The sequence below is a fragment of the Meles meles genome, chromosome 8 (genome assembly GCF_922984935.1).
Source record: "Meles meles chromosome 8, mMelMel3.1 paternal haplotype, whole genome shotgun sequence".
In the NCBI taxonomy this organism is placed as follows: domain Eukaryota; kingdom Metazoa; phylum Chordata; class Mammalia; order Carnivora; family Mustelidae; genus Meles; species Meles meles.
Window position 1 is genome coordinate 118,671,421 of NC_060073.1, and position 15,385 is coordinate 118,686,805.

Genomic DNA, 15,385 nt, shown 5'->3' on the forward strand with positions numbered 1-15,385 from the left:
AAGAATTTTGCCCAGGAAGAAAAAGCAGGAGTCCGAGAGTTTCGTTGCCACGTGGGAAACACTGGGTTGAGCAGCCCTCAACGGGCTTCTCTACGGAGAGTCTCAGCCCCCCGCACGCCGTCACCCACAGGGGCTCTCCACCAGAGCCGCAGTGAGACAAGTGTCAACAGTTTCCAAAATCAGCAGACTAAAGAACTCCTCTTTTTTGGCCTGGACCATCTGGCACATGTTGGGTTGAAGCAGGAAGGGGAAGAGTTCAACAGCATAGGGTTAGAATCATTACACCCCAGCACCTTTCGGTTCTTTTCTTCTTCCTCCACATCCAAAATGCAAGATAAGGGAAAAGACTATTCATTCGGTTTACAAAGCTCTCTCTTAAGCTTAAGTATTCTTTGTAGCAGAGTAGAAAAAATGAACAGAATTTCCCATCATGGACAAAGTAGCAGAAGTTACTTTTTTGAAAAGTAACAAGTTTCTAAAAACAGGACCAGTTTCTAAAATACAGTAATATACTAAGGTAAGTTGACCTGAACAAAGAAACAATGGTTTTTCCCCAGACCATCCATCTTAAATACACATCACAACAATTAGGTTAACAATTAAATTAGGTTCAAAAATGCTCAGTGTTTAGCAAACCCTAACCTTATGGTGGGCACCACAGGAGTATTTCAGGAAGAGATTACTTCCTCCCTCAAGGAGCTTAAAATAGTCAAATTTTATAGTTTATAATGTGTGTGTATCCATGTAAATAATCTCAGTGTAAAAAGGCAGAAAAGCACATATGCGCACCGACAGCAACACCCGGGAGAGGAAGGCCTCATCTTAAAATGAGAATGTGCAGACCCGAGAACAGACAGAAGCGGGGCGGGGGAGGGGCAGACGACTAATTGACTAGCTCTACCTTCCCAGTTCCCAACATTAGTGACTTACCAGTTATTCACCAAAAACTAACAAGAAAATGACTTAAGGAGCAGCAGCAAGTTTGGACAAAGGAGAGAAGAGGGAAAATTCCACCTTGCCACTTAGATTACTACCACAAGGGACAGGACTCGTGCACGGATTTCACGGTTTAGTCCATTTATACTTACCATAAGCCAGATCTGGAATCAGACAAACCAGACTGAATGTCCCTGGACCAATCATCAAATTGCTCCTGTTCATACAGTTTAAACTGGTCCAACAGATCTTCCGCACTTCGATGGAAAGATCGAAACCCTGACAAGTCAGATAAGAGAGCCTCTGCAATCTTGATAGTATCATCCACCTTGAAAAGCCACATTACAACAATATTACAAGAATATATCAATACTCACTACAAAATTAGCATAAAATGAACCACCTTCTCTAATGTGTGGTTCAGAAATTACTTTCCTATTCACCTATAAACAGTCAGACAGAAGATTTGTCAGCAAATGTGAGAAGATCAAACCCTACTTCGCTTCTGACTTGTACAACTCAGAAGAGCACAACCCAGCTGTGAGGCACCGAGACGTAATCAGAAGGGTGAGATGAGGGAAATCCCGGTGAGACCCCCTCGGACTGAGCATTGCTGCCGCAGGGCAGCCATCACGCCATCCTCTGCTTAGTGCTCTGGTGAAGAGCTCGCATAGTCTTTGGGAATCTGAAGGGCAATTAGAGGAAAGAAATGTCTTTCTTCCACAGCTGTTGTACAAAGAACGTGACAGCACTTTGGAAAGAAAAGCGAACATCAAAAACGCAACCGTGAATTGAAAAAAAAAAAAAAAAAAAAAAAACGCAACCGTGAAGGAGCAGAACTCTCAGACAGACGCGCTAGCCTTCATAATACTCCGTGTCTGCTTGCTCTTAGTCACAGGCCGCAACCAGCTAATACCCATTATGTGGGTCAGACGGAATACACATTATTCCATCTGTGCCGTACACATTAGTGAGTATGTAACAGTCTTAGATCCATTTTGATAATACCGAAATGTTAAAAGAATGGCTGTTAAATCCATAAATTATCGACCCTACCTTAGGCAATGTCCTAATCACATTTCACCTTTCCTTGAATTTTCTTTCAACCTAGAATGATTTACCTACATAAACATACTTGCCAACAGCCTCTGCAACTACCCAGATGTTACAGTGATAATTGCAAAGGATTAAAAAAAATCCTTTGAAAATTCATAAAAGATGAATTCCTCTTTAACATTTTCTTAAGAAGACCCTTCACCTGGGACAACGGCTCTGAATGATAAAGAATGTGCTAATTATCTCTACCTAGAAAATGAGCAGATCATTCAAACCTCCTCTGTACACTTTTTCAGAATTCCATACTTCACATGAAAATTAGATGGATATGCCACAGAATGCAGAGAATATTTTTTCATTTTCACTAGAGTTCTACAGGGCCTTCCATATTAATTTGGCACATTTTACAATTAGTGTTCCTCAACATCTATTAAAACTAATACCTTCAGTTCCAACTGGCGAACCCAAACTATATTATTAACAACTTCTGAAAGGTTTTTGCCAGAAAGCGGTCCAGACTTTTCACCAGGAACTCCTCGGCATCGATTCTCAAAGTCTAACCGAAAATCTGTAAAATTTAAGTCAAATAAATAATTATAGTCAGTCAGCCAAGATTTCCTAAGTGCCTTCCGTGCACCAAGTACTAACTGAAAGGCTGTGAATAGAAAAACCCTAAGACTTGGTCCTTTACCCTCAGGGATCTTAAGATGCATCAAATGAGACAGAATAAGAAAATAACTAAATTTTTAAAATCTGTAATTTATAACAAAACAGTAAATTAATCTTCATCAAATAATGTTGTAAAATATAATATAGTCTTAATCCTAAATGGTATACAAGAAAAAGTAACCTACAAAAATATTTTCTCAAACATATAATCTCTGATAAACTTTTACCTTTAACTGAGTCCACAAGTCTTGCCAGTAAAGTTTCTCTTTCCAACATCAATTCTTTACTTATAGCTGGACGCTTCACCAACTCTTTATACTTCAGAAACGCCTGAAGAAGCTAACATAAAATAAAAAAGTCCATGTTCATCCTAAGTTGATCAACTTGGTAAATACATAAATACCTCCCAAACCAGCTTATGGGAAGTATTAAAAGTAAAATATTCCAGTATTTTACCTGCTGTGGACTATCCTGAATTTCTGAAATATAATTTTTCAACTTTCCTGCTATCTTTTGTTCTGCAGGTGCAATAATTTTTTCATATTGAGACACTGCAGCTTTCCATAAAGGCTAAACAAAATAATAATAGTATTAGACTTTTAGTATTTTCAACATCTACCTTTGAGCCAGTTATCCAGACAAAAACACATATACTCAACCTCAGTATATGGATTATACTGCACAGGATTCAGGCCAGTAAAAGGTTCAAACACTCGAGTCAGACATATGACCTTCTCTTCACTGGCAGGTAAAAAATAAAGAAGCTTCTCGTGGATTGTTCTAACAGCCAAAACCTAAAACATAAAATATTAAAACAGATTTATTTAAATTCATAAAGCTACACAAAAAGGTCTAGAGTCTACATGTATTTAGCAAGCGCTTCTTTGAACTAGGTTCACTGAAGGGAATACCACGAACGGGAGTCTGAGAGTTACTACTACTCATCGTCATCAAAGTGCTGCTCACGGAGGTCAGCCACCGCCACCGTCCTCGCAGTTAAGTGCTCAAACCTGGTGAAAACACACGAACTCTAAATACGGGTAAGCCATGTTTAAGGTTCATTTAAGTACATGTTAGAGTCCTCAATATAGTAGAAACTTCTGATTTTCATTATTCTGCATTACACTGCACTTCCAGCAGTGAAATGATACATTCACAACTCTATCACGTATCATTTACAAAGAGCTGGGAAACAAATTGTTGCACTTGGTGTTCAGAACTTTCACCAACAGTGACACCTGCCTGGGTCAGTCGGCAGAGCATGTGAGTTAATATCAGGGCCATGAATTCAAGGCCCAAGCTGGGTATACAGCCTACTTTAAAAAACAAAAACAAACAAACAAACAAAAACTGTGTATAGTTTAAATGAATTAAATGTGTGGTATTTCAATTTAGAAATAAATAACAAATTAAAACAATTAAAAGTTAATCAAAACGGTTGGTAAAATCACTGTAACCTTTCATTTGAGTTGGAAAGATGAATAGAAACTACTGATACTTGTTTCTTGCTGAAGACACCAATACCAAGGTAACAACCCCGTCTGCTGAGAAAGCCTAAAAGCATTGACAACTAAGTAAAATTCAACTCTTTCCCACCAGACTGTCATTGCTAAAGACCATTTTCTACCAAAAAAGAACCAGCCTCTTGAGAGCAATGACTAATTCCAGGAATGAGGCAGAAAATGTCCAAGTTGGGCTGGTACATTTTGGGGTGGGGGGGGCGCTAAAAGTAAGGAAGTTATCAAAGAAATACTGGCTTCATGTCAAAGTAACACAAGAGCCAACTTAAAATGGGCATTTGATGGGGCGCCTGGGTGGCTCAGTGGATTAAGCCGCTGCCTTCGGCTCAAGTCATGATCTCAGGGTCCTGGGATCGAGCCCCGCATCGGGCTCTCTGCTCTGCAGGGAGCCTGCTTCCTCCTCTCTCTCTGCCTGCCTCTCTGCCTACTTGTGATCTCTCTCTCTGTCAAATAAATAAATAAAATCTTAAAAAAAAAAAAAAAAAAGATTTCTTAAAAAAAAAAAAAAAAGGGCATTTGATGCCCAAAGATAGAGCAATTTGAGGATAACAATAAGCATAACAGATTGAAACTCATAGAATATAAAAACTCATGGTTTCGGAATGATACTAGCAAAAAAAATTTGATTAACTGCCTGTGGAACTTAACTCTGACACTAACTTGTTCACCATTCTAAAAAGTGATAAATCCAAGGAAAAAGGTAATTGTGTCTTTTGCCATGCCTGTAACTGAAAAACTGATGACAACACGTTCTTCTATCAAGACCAAGAAATGCATAAGGAACAAAAGAACTAGAGAATGACCATGTCACAACCGCTCGCGATCCTCAGCGGCTGCTAAACGACTAGGAAGAGTTGAAGACAGAGCATCGTAAGGAGAGCCAAGAGCAAGCTGAACTCCTGCTGGAGGGAAATCGAGGCTGCATGTCTCCTGACTTACCGGGTAGGGATTACACAGCTCACCCAGGAGCAGCCAGATTCAAGTAAACTAACTGTCAAAATCTTCTGGAACAATCAGGACAATGGAACATTGCTTAAATACGAAATGGTACTAGGAAAGTACTGTGGTTTTGTTGAGTGTGATGGTGGTATTGTGATTGTTTTAAGGGTGTACGTATACAATTTCTTGGATTGGCTTTAAAAATACTCCAAAGAAAAAGGGAAGGCAGGGTAGACAGAGATAGAACAGAGACTGAGTGATGCCAGCGGCTGTTGAAATTGAGTGATGGATACATGGGCATTCATTATACTGTTTCGCTTTTGTGCATGTTTGAAATTTTTCATAATGAAAAGGTTTTTAAAAAATCCCCAAAGAACTATAAGCACAAAGGGGAAAAGTCAGCTTTGCAATCTTTGCATATTCTCATTTTGCTTATCCCCCCACGCTAAATACGTAAGTTCTACACTGAAACTTGTAACCTATGTAAATTAAACAGCTCTCCCAAATATTTCTACCGAGTACACCCTGAAAAGCTGTCCTTGCTTCTTAACAACTTCAGCTGCCAAGAGAACGTCTGAGAGCTTCTGTTCCTGGACAGGGATCTGATTATCTTTTTCACAACGGAGAAGTACAAAATAGAAGTTCACAACTTATGAGGTGAACAGTCATGCACCCGAAAAAGCAAGCAGGTGGAAACCAGCACTTAGTTGGGTGCCAGTCACATGACTGCCAAAAATTGTCTCACATGAACTTTAATTCTTATGCTTTCCCCAAAACATAAATAACTCCTATGAGATGTGTACTACCTGCGAATTATAAAAGATATGCACGAACAAGTGAGAACCTACTTCACGTGGATGTCAAAGACCCAAGTAATCAAATGATACCTCTTCAAGGCGTTTGCCAAGTTTGTCAAGTGTTTCAGGGAAGTGTTTCTCATTTTTCCACAGATGAGGAACGTAGCGCTGCCACACCTGACCGGTCAGATGGTTACAGGCCGTCACCCACTGCTCACAAACTGAAATGCCGGCTTTCAGATTGTCTTTCACGAGATAATAAGGGTCTTCCCACAGATTCAAAGTTCCCAGCTTTTTCTGAACAAATCTTCCAAACGAACCACCTAACAAAACAGAAAGCAAATTTTTTAATGGACGTGTGTTTGTACTAAATAATTACGGAATACAGCTTTGACAAAAATAAACATATTAGCAAACTAAGGATCTATAAAATACTACATGCACATCCTTAGACCCAAAAAATTTCTTTGTTGTATTTTTGCATCTTTCAAGGTAGTATGTGCATCTCTCAAGTACAAAAACACACGTAATTTTTCAAAAGGCTACACTACTGTACGGGGATAGCATTATATAACCAATTCTCAATTGCTATTTCTTTCTACTCCTACATTAAAACAATGCTGTAGTAACTACCCTTATACACCTACCTTTATGTACTTGTCTAATAGTTCCTGAGAATAATAAAGAGAATGGTATTTTCTAGGTCAAAAAATATATGCACTTTAAGTACTAACAAGTAAAGCAAGACATATTAAAGACTTTTGAAATCATTACAAAATAAAGTTTAAGCTAATACATGCATAGAGACTAAAAATCTCTGTAAATTTACTTGCATTAATGGTCAAAGAATTTGCCACATATGATTTAAATTAACCAACTACAGACAAATTTCTGGCTAATCCTGTATGATCTGCTCTAAGCATTATTCTAAGCAACATTTATTACATTAAGGAGCATTTTCAGTAAGGGCTTGGAGGAAAAACTAGAAAACAAAGTAAGACAGCCTTACAAAGTTTCAAAAATTTACTTCTTCAACAGTACCTATGATGTCTAAGAGATGTAACATTCGTGACTCAGGGTAGTGGTCATGCTCTGTCTGTCTCCACACATCATCTACGACATCCCGAGTGGTCTCCACCAAGTCAACCACTTCCAATAAGGACAGACTGTCCAAGTTATAAAATTCCTAAAACCAAAAGGCATTCATTTTTTAAAACAATTATAACTGTAGCTTCATCAATATAGTCAACATGTCCCCAGACCTTTCAATTGCTACAATTCTAACCCCTGCCGCAGCATTCCCTCCTCCTTTTTCTGCCACTGTGTTACTTCTTTATGCAAATACCCTACAAGTTTTCAGGAAAGCCAAAAGAAAAAACAGGAATTGCAAAGTCCATTCATTTATTTTGCCCTTGATCTAATTTTCTTAAAGTCTGGTTTCATTTCTTGCAGCTCCTGAAAGGAGGCAGTCCTCGCACCAGACAACGTTCCCCACTGCAGTTCCCATAAGTCACCACTCACGGACCGCACCACTTGTTACCGATTACACTATCACAGTCAAGGGTTGTGATTTCACATTCTATCGTTATGACAAAAAATTTCAAAACCATTTCAAACACTTCGTTAAAATGATACTATTGCAATAATATGGGAACAAATTAAAAATTACTATTTATTTACTTTGAAAAGAACAGACTTTTGTAACCATACTTAAAGGGGTCCCTTATTTAACTTGTAGGACTATTTCAAAGAATAATCAATCAAGAGTAAAACTAAGACTTCATATTTCAGATTATTCCAAAATGCTAATTTGAATAAACTGAACACTCCCTCAAGAGAACATATCCTCCACGTAGATAAACCTCTGTTAGTACATTACACTTTCGCTTTTCCCTAGGTACCTGCAGAAAAGCAATTATGTTTTTGTGATAAACATTTACCAGAAATGAGAATCTAACTTTCTTAAAAGTTCCAGTTTTTAAGTTGTACGCAAATTAAGGGCACACTTCAAGGAAACGCTGCTACATACTAAGGATATACGTTGTTTATAAGCATCAAGTAATAATGTCACAACAAAGGTAAAGCCAGTGGAAACTGAATCCTAAAGTACTCTCATCAAAAGTCTTATACATAACCATAGAGAAGTCACATACTCTTGCAATTGTTTCAAATAATTCTTTAAAATAACTGGCTCTTTCTTTACTAATCTGTTTATTCCCACGATGAGCTTGTTCCACCCAAAACTGGAACTCATCACTTGGTGTAAGAATACCTGAAAAGATGAGAAGGAAAAAAAGAAATATCAGTTCAAAACGAAAAAACAGAAAATTTTCTGGTTCATTTGCTGATTTTGCCTATTTCCTGTGCTCTTGAAGACGTATGGAAAATCAGTGTCACAGCTTCTATCGACAGAAAGTTCTTCCTCAAATCCACTAAGAACAACCAGCAGTACCAAACGTACACACACTTCACCGGTTTGTTGCTCAGGGTGTTCCCCAGGCTTTTGTAAACCACCTGTCTCTGCACCGTCTGTCTACACCTTCTACCTGGAAGGTTGCTTCTCCAACACAAGGCTTTCCATCACCATTCATGTTAGGGAATACCATCCAAATTAGAAATGATTACAATCAATGCCCGCAATTTAGTTTCAAAATATATGCAAATTAAAATAATTTTACTTTCCAATTGGCTTTTATATTTTCCAATGAACTGGACAATTTCTAGTTGCTTAATCACATGCTGCAAAGTGCACTATTCTTTCTGGATCTATGGCATTCAAAAAGCATCTGATTTTCTGTTCAAGAAAAATATAAAACTGTATCCAACATTGCAAAATAATGATTCGTGTAGGTCATTCATTTCATAGTAATTGTTCAAACAACATTTATAGCCATAATAAAATTATAATTAGCTTCTGATAAAATATATTTTTAAAATAAAAATCAATTGTCTTTGCAAAGTAGACAATTAGGGTCAATCCTCATTACTCGGGGATGCTGGATTTATGAATTCATCCATTCCTAACATTTATTTGTAAGCTACCATCAAAGCTTGCAATGCTTTTATGGTCATCCACAGATGTGCCCAGAGCAATGAAAAATTGGGGCTGCCCCCCACATGTGTTCCCACTAAGGATGAACAAGGCAACACTGCCTTCCTGTTTCCTATCTCCTACTCTAAAGAAGTATCCTTTCTGTTAGCTATTTTTCAGTTGGATGTTTTCTCATTTGTTGTGCTTTTTATTGGTCATTTCTCTCATTAGCATGGCTCCTAAGCATAGTGCTGGAGTGCTGTCCAGTGTTGCCAAAGACAAGAACCCGATGGTGTGAACTCCAGAGAGAACAACACTTGGGTTAGTGAAGTTTCCTTCAGGCACGAGTTACAGAGCTGCTGGACATGAGGCCTATGTTAATCAATGAGCAATCTATATTTAAAAATCAACAATCTATATTTTAAAAGTGTTAATTATATTAAAACAGGAACACACATAAATTATATTAAAAACAGGAACATACATAAAATAAGGTTACATGGTGAGAAGTCAATAAAAATGTTATGACCAGAGGCTCATAGGAACCTAACTTTGTTTTCTTCCTAGGACCAAGAGTTCAGTATTTACTAATTCAATATTCACAGTGAGTTTACAGAACAGCCCTACTGTAAATAATGAGAGGCAACTATATTTTCTATGTCCATGAACTGCAAATTGTTAAAGATTACATTTTCCTCCTCTCAAAATCCATGTGAATCTATTCATTTAAAAGAAGCTGAAGCTCAGAGAAGATCCAAAAGTATGGAAATAAATCTGTAAAAAAATATATTACTTTACTAACACTAGTACTGATAAGTAAACGGTTTTGACCTTCTTTCATTAAGCTACGGTTCTGTACCTCGTGTGTCATCTTCCTTAAATTTCAATTTTGATGAGTTAATGTCTGATCTTCGTAGAACTATACCCAACCCAGTTTCTAGTTCACTCAAAAGATTCTGAAGTTTGGGATCAAAGTTTCTGCTCCATTCCTGGTCCTGAAGAAAAACAGACAAGAGCAAACATTAATCAAAAGTTTTCCAATCAAACTGGCTTCCTTAAAATACTGTGAGAGAAGTCCAAATACACCTGTTTCACTCAAAGCCTGCCACTGCCCTCCCTCTCATAAGGGAGGGGAAAAAAGCCTTTCAACAGGTAAAACTTTATAAAATCATTTACTATATAGCAACATAAGAGCTGATATGGATTACATTTATCTTTTTTTTTTTTTTTAATTTATTTGACAGAGAGAGATCACAAGTAAACAGAGAGGCAGGCAGAGAGAGAGGGAGGGAAGCAGGCTCCCTGCTGAGCAGAGAGCCCGATGCGGGACTCGATCCAGGACCCTGAGATCATGACCTGAGCCGAAGGCAGCGGCTTAACCCACTGAGCCACCCAGGCGCCCCATTTATCTCTTTCTCCCATTTCTCTATTTGTCAACAAAGTTGACTTTAAATTTTTTTATAATTTTTATAACGTTTAAAACTCTAAAATAATGATATTAACAGCAAATAAAATATGTATCTTTGTTTATAAAGATATTTATACAAATACCTAGCTTAAAAAAAATGACCATACAGCTCCTTTAGCTTACTTACCTTTAACAACACTGGGGCAAATATTTGCCGTACTGCTTGGTAAAGAGAATTTATAGGTGATTCTAACATAGACGAAACAAGAATGTTATTATGTAGATTCTGATCAGTAATTACTTCAGGTCGCAGCTTGAAAAACACCAGCACTTTATCTTTTGTGTCAGCAAAATCAATCTAAGTGATAAACAAAAGATTTTTAATGTTACTTCCATGAAAGTATTTGAAAGAAATGTTTCCCTAAAACTGTTCTATTACTGTATTTGTTATCCCTTGGGAAAAAATTAGTCACTTTAAAATAATTACAGTATATTACAACCAACCCATCCCTGTTCCTTAAGAGTATCTGGGTTTTAAAACATATCCCCACTTATGTGTGACTATATCCTAAAGCCACCGTGACAAGTGGTTTACAAACAGAGAGCACTATATAAATATTGTGGACATGTACTGCTAACTTCTCACTCTAACCAGATTCAGTAATACTACAGACCAAAGTTGTGCACCCCAGGCACACACTGATCAGTAGTGTATGTTTCCACTCTATTCCAAAAAGTCTAAACCAAGGATGTTTATTACCCTCTTACCTGAAACTAGCATTTTTAAAGGTGCTTTTTAAGTCATAAACTCAAAGCTACCAAAACACACTTAAGTGTCTATTTCCTAGGTTTATCTTTATCTGAATCAAAAATATTTCCTTAGGGCGCCTGGGTGGCTCAGTGGGTTAAGCCTCTGCCTTCAGCTCAGGTCGTGATCCCAGGGTCCTGGGATTGAGCCCCGCATCGGGCTCTCTGCTCAGGGGGGAGCCTGTTTCCCCGCCATCTCTCTCTGCCTGCATCTCTGCCTACTTGTGATATCTGTCAAATAAATAAATAAAATCTTATAAAAAAATGCTTCCTTAAAGTATTTGTGCATCAAACTTTTTCATTTAAGTTTCATTAAGTTGTATAACTAAAGTCGGAACTGGATGAGCTAAATTGTAATTCACTAAAGCAACCATGTTTAAAATAGGTCAGTTCACAGTAATTAGTCCATTAGCTGAAAAGTGTCTTACCCAAAATAAGTTTTTGCATGATACATGCATTTTCACAGTTGCTCTCATTTCTTTTTCCAGAAAGAGAAGTATATGTATTAAAAAGCTTTCAAACAAGTTCACTGCAGTGCATGAAAACCCTTTATATATGAGTGAGATTTCAAGCTACCTTTCTTTTACCCTAATCATTATATTTTCTATGCACAAAAAAGGACCTGGCATTTACTAGGTATTGCCGCATTTCTCAAAATGCCATTTGCACACATTAAAATTCTATTACAGCATGATCATTTTATTCCAATTACAAGCGAGAACAATAAACTACAGATAGGTAGATTTGAAAAATTCACTCTTTAGTCGTTAAATTGTACATTCCCCGGTACTCTCTTTCTCCCACCTATCTACAGAAAGAAAATTCAGAGAATATATATTTTATCATCAAACTCTGAAAACAGTACCCACAGTCATGGCCAAGCCCCCCAGCCATCAGCCATGATGATGAGCTTTGTCCTAGCAAGCGGCAGTGGGCTACAGCTGCTCCTCGTTCCCAAGAGGAGGAAAACAGAACCAGCACTCCTCGCTGCCTTTCCTGCCAGTTTCCCTACCAGTGGCAACTGTGATTTTCCCTTAACTGAGGAAATTCGGATAGCTCTTAATTCAAAGCACAAAAAATTTTCTTTTTTGAGGTTGCAAAATAATTCTCTCACCTACTGGGATCCAACAGTCACCAGCCTACCACAGCCTGCTGCCTGTGTTTGCGCAGCCCAAAAGCAAAAACAGGTTTTTTTAAAAAATGAAGAGGGCCTTGGTACCTATCTTCTGCTTAGAACATGCTTCCTCTAAATCTGCAGTCTGCCTACAGCTTATCATGGAAATCTCACTTCGAAGCTCACTAATCCTGACAGGTAGCCTCTCCCCCTCCATTTTAACACAGTCCCCCGTCCCTCCCCCACCAGTTCTTCAACATTACTCTATTTTGATCTTTTTTTTTTTTTTTGAAAGATTTCTATTTAACCGAGCGAGAGAGAGAGATAGACAGACAGACAGACAGCACACAAGCAGGGGGAGCAGCAAAGGGAGAGGGAGAAGCAGACTCCCCTCAGAGCAGGGAGCCGAACACGGGACTGGGACCCGTGCATCATGACCTTACCCGAAGGCAGACACTTAACCGACTGAGCCATCCAGGCGCCCTTCTATTTTGATCTTAACTGCACTTATCAATGCTCAAAATTATGTTACATTTATGTATCTGTGTGTACATGTTTACCCTGACTTTGTGCACTCCAATGCTACTCCTTGAAGACAAATTCTGCATTCTGCATTCTGCCGTGTTCAAGGCTTTATTCCAAGCATCCTGTACAGTGCCAGGCCCATCCTAAGTACTCAATATTTACTAACTTATCAAATCATGCTGACTGCCAGACATCTGCAGTACAACATAAGACACAACAAAACACTTCAAACATAACTCAAAGTCTGTAGTGTGCTTATGACTAAATATAAAATATACTGCTGGGCTCTAGCCTCGACAGCATTAACCAGAAAGAGCACTTCAGGGCACCTGCAATGTCGGTTAACATCTGCTTGGATCTAGGTCATGATCCCGGGGTCCTGGGATCGAGCCCCACAACAAGCTCCTTGCTCAGCGGGGAGTCTGCTTCTCCCTCTGGCCTCACCCCATTCTTGGGCTCTTGCTCTCTAATAAACAAATAAAATCTTAAAAAAAAAAAGTTATCACTTCAATTTTCAGTACCCAACCCAAGATACATTTTCAGCAATCCAAAGCCTTCCTCACTGTGTTTCCCCGGACCACACTCTCGTTAAACTTTCAGCGGCATTTCCAACAGCGTGCCCGGAAGTTGCTGAGTGGTGCAGGTCACCTCAGGCCCCTGGAGGGAGGCTCTGGAAGGCAGAGGCAGAGACTCCCGTTCTGAATTCTACCACCAGTTAGAGCAGTGGAGTGGTTACCACTGGGATGGGACATTTGTGCCTCACTTCCTTCTTTTGCCATAAAATGGAAATGAAGACAATCCCGCTCTAAAGTGTTGCTGGGAATGCTGGACGAGCCCATGCGCATCGAGGCGAAGCAGTGCCTGAAGAGTGTCTTCTAGACCCCTGGAGCCCCACAAAGGGCCCTGAATATGTGCAGTTCAAAATCAAAGTTTATTGAGAAGAACCAAATTACATCCAAGACTACAGATTCCTGGTAAATGCGGTGAATGACTCAATCATGGAACAAAACTGCCCTCCAGGTTTGCTGTGGGAAGACTCTCCTGGACCTTCAGATATGGGCAAACAGGAAAGGAGGAGGTTTTACAGTAGGTCTTTCCTGCTTTTACTGAAGCCTGCAATGCCTGACGCCATTCTTCAGAGGAGACCCTCAGGTTTCCTTATCGAAGCTGGGACTGCCAGCGCAGGCAGCAGCGCCGGGTCAGTGAGTCAATCCCACACTGCCCACTCCAAAAAAGAGTTCAAACTTTGTATTCTACTATTTCCTGAAAGATCTGAACTCCTAACCAACCTTTCCCCGAGTCCATTTAAGCTCAGCGCACACCCCAAAAAAGATACATTACAATTTGCCCCAAAGAACCTCAAGAGGGAGGAGAAAAACAAGTTTTCCGGTAAGACAGACAGATGATTTCTTTTTAATTGTAACACACGTGCAGTGTTTAAGAACAAAGCAAAACTAGGAGGGCGCAGAGGTGCGCTGCTCAGGTGTGGGAGTGCAGCTCAGCACAGCGCGCGGGGAGACCGGGCGGCTGGGGGGGGGCTAGGGGAGATGAGGGAGGACCCCCGAAGGAGAAGACCCAAGGGGGTAAGGTCGGGGGGGGGGGGGCCGCTGGGGGCGGGGTGTCCAGGAGGCAGGTTGAAGGGGGACTGAAGCGGGTCCTGCTCAGAGGGGAGCCTGAGTGGGGGGGTCCCTGATAAGGGCTGAGCAGGGCCCGCTCCGGGGGGGTAGGCCGCGGGGGGTCCCGGGGGAGGGAGCCCGAGCCGGGGGGGGGGTCCCCGAGGGGAGGTGAGCAGGGCCGGCTCCGGGGGGGGTACCCAGTGGGGAGGCCGCGGGGGGTCCCGGGGGAGGAAGCCCGAGCCGGGGGGGGGGGGTCCCCGAGGGGAGGTGAGCAGGGCCGCTCCGGGGGTGCCCAGCGGGGGCCGTACCGCGTTGGAGAAGGAGACGCCGGCGTCCGAGCGCTGCGCCCGCAGGAGCATCTGGTTGCCGTCGTCCAGGAAGTTGTTGATCTCGGGGCCGCGGCACACGAGCGGCTGGTCCCCGGGCTCCGACGCCAGCCCGAAGTAATTCTGCGTCGTGGTGAAGATGAAGACCTTCCGCACGTCCCTGCTCGCGCCCGCCATGGCGCGGGCCCCCGCAGCCCGCCCGCCCGCACCCGCACCGCAGCCCGCCCGCCGGCCGCAGGCTTCGCGGTTGCCAGGGCCAGTCGCTATGGCGACGGAGCGCGACGTCGGCGCGGCCGTGCGCGCTGCGTGGGCGTTAGCGCTCGGGCACGCGCACGCACGGCCCGCGGAGGCGCTCGGAGGCGGTGGTCCTGGAGGCTCCGGTCGCGTGCGCGTGAGGTCGCCGCGCGCCGCGTGTTCCCCGCGCGGCCGGTGGGGGGCGGCGGAGGCCTTGCAGCCGCGGGAAGGCCGCGGGACTCGGACTCCGGAGCGCCGGGCCCTGGGGCTCCTGCAGCACAGCCGCTGGCGCCAGGCCCCGTCTGCGGACCCGTGCGGGCCGGGCTGCGGCGGAGCCGGCCCGGAAGAGGCGGAGGGAGAGCGGCGGGGGCGGGGGGCGTGATCCCGCGTCCTCCTCCCGCGCCGCT

At 41.8% G+C, this 15,385-nt stretch overlaps 1 protein-coding gene across 5 annotated transcripts in view; it reads right to left on the minus strand.

Annotated features, from left to right (window-relative positions):
• The window catches only part of DYNC2H1 (dynein cytoplasmic 2 heavy chain 1), a 269,900-nt gene extending 254,931 nt beyond the window's left edge, over positions 1-14,969 (minus strand). For all 5 annotated transcript variants that reach the window (XM_046014703.1, XM_046014702.1, XM_046014701.1 and 2 more), the window contains exons 1-11: positions 14,727-14,969; positions 10,544-10,714; positions 9,808-9,943; positions 8,071-8,189; positions 6,959-7,103; positions 6,008-6,240; positions 3,321-3,455; positions 3,118-3,231; positions 2,889-3,000; positions 2,436-2,560; positions 1,089-1,264 (exon numbers count right to left, since the gene is read on the minus strand). In XM_046014703.1, the coding sequence (XP_045870659.1) occupies positions 1,089-1,264; positions 2,436-2,560; positions 2,889-3,000; positions 3,118-3,231; positions 3,321-3,455; positions 6,008-6,240; positions 6,959-7,103; positions 8,071-8,189; positions 9,808-9,943; positions 10,544-10,714; positions 14,727-14,921 (1,661 nt within the window). In that variant the 5' untranslated portion in view covers positions 14,922-14,969. The remainder of the gene's footprint in view (positions 1-1,088; positions 1,265-2,435; positions 2,561-2,888; positions 3,001-3,117; positions 3,232-3,320; positions 3,456-6,007; positions 6,241-6,958; positions 7,104-8,070; positions 8,190-9,807; positions 9,944-10,543; positions 10,715-14,726) is intronic.
• Positions 14,970-15,385: the final 416 nt, after the last annotated feature.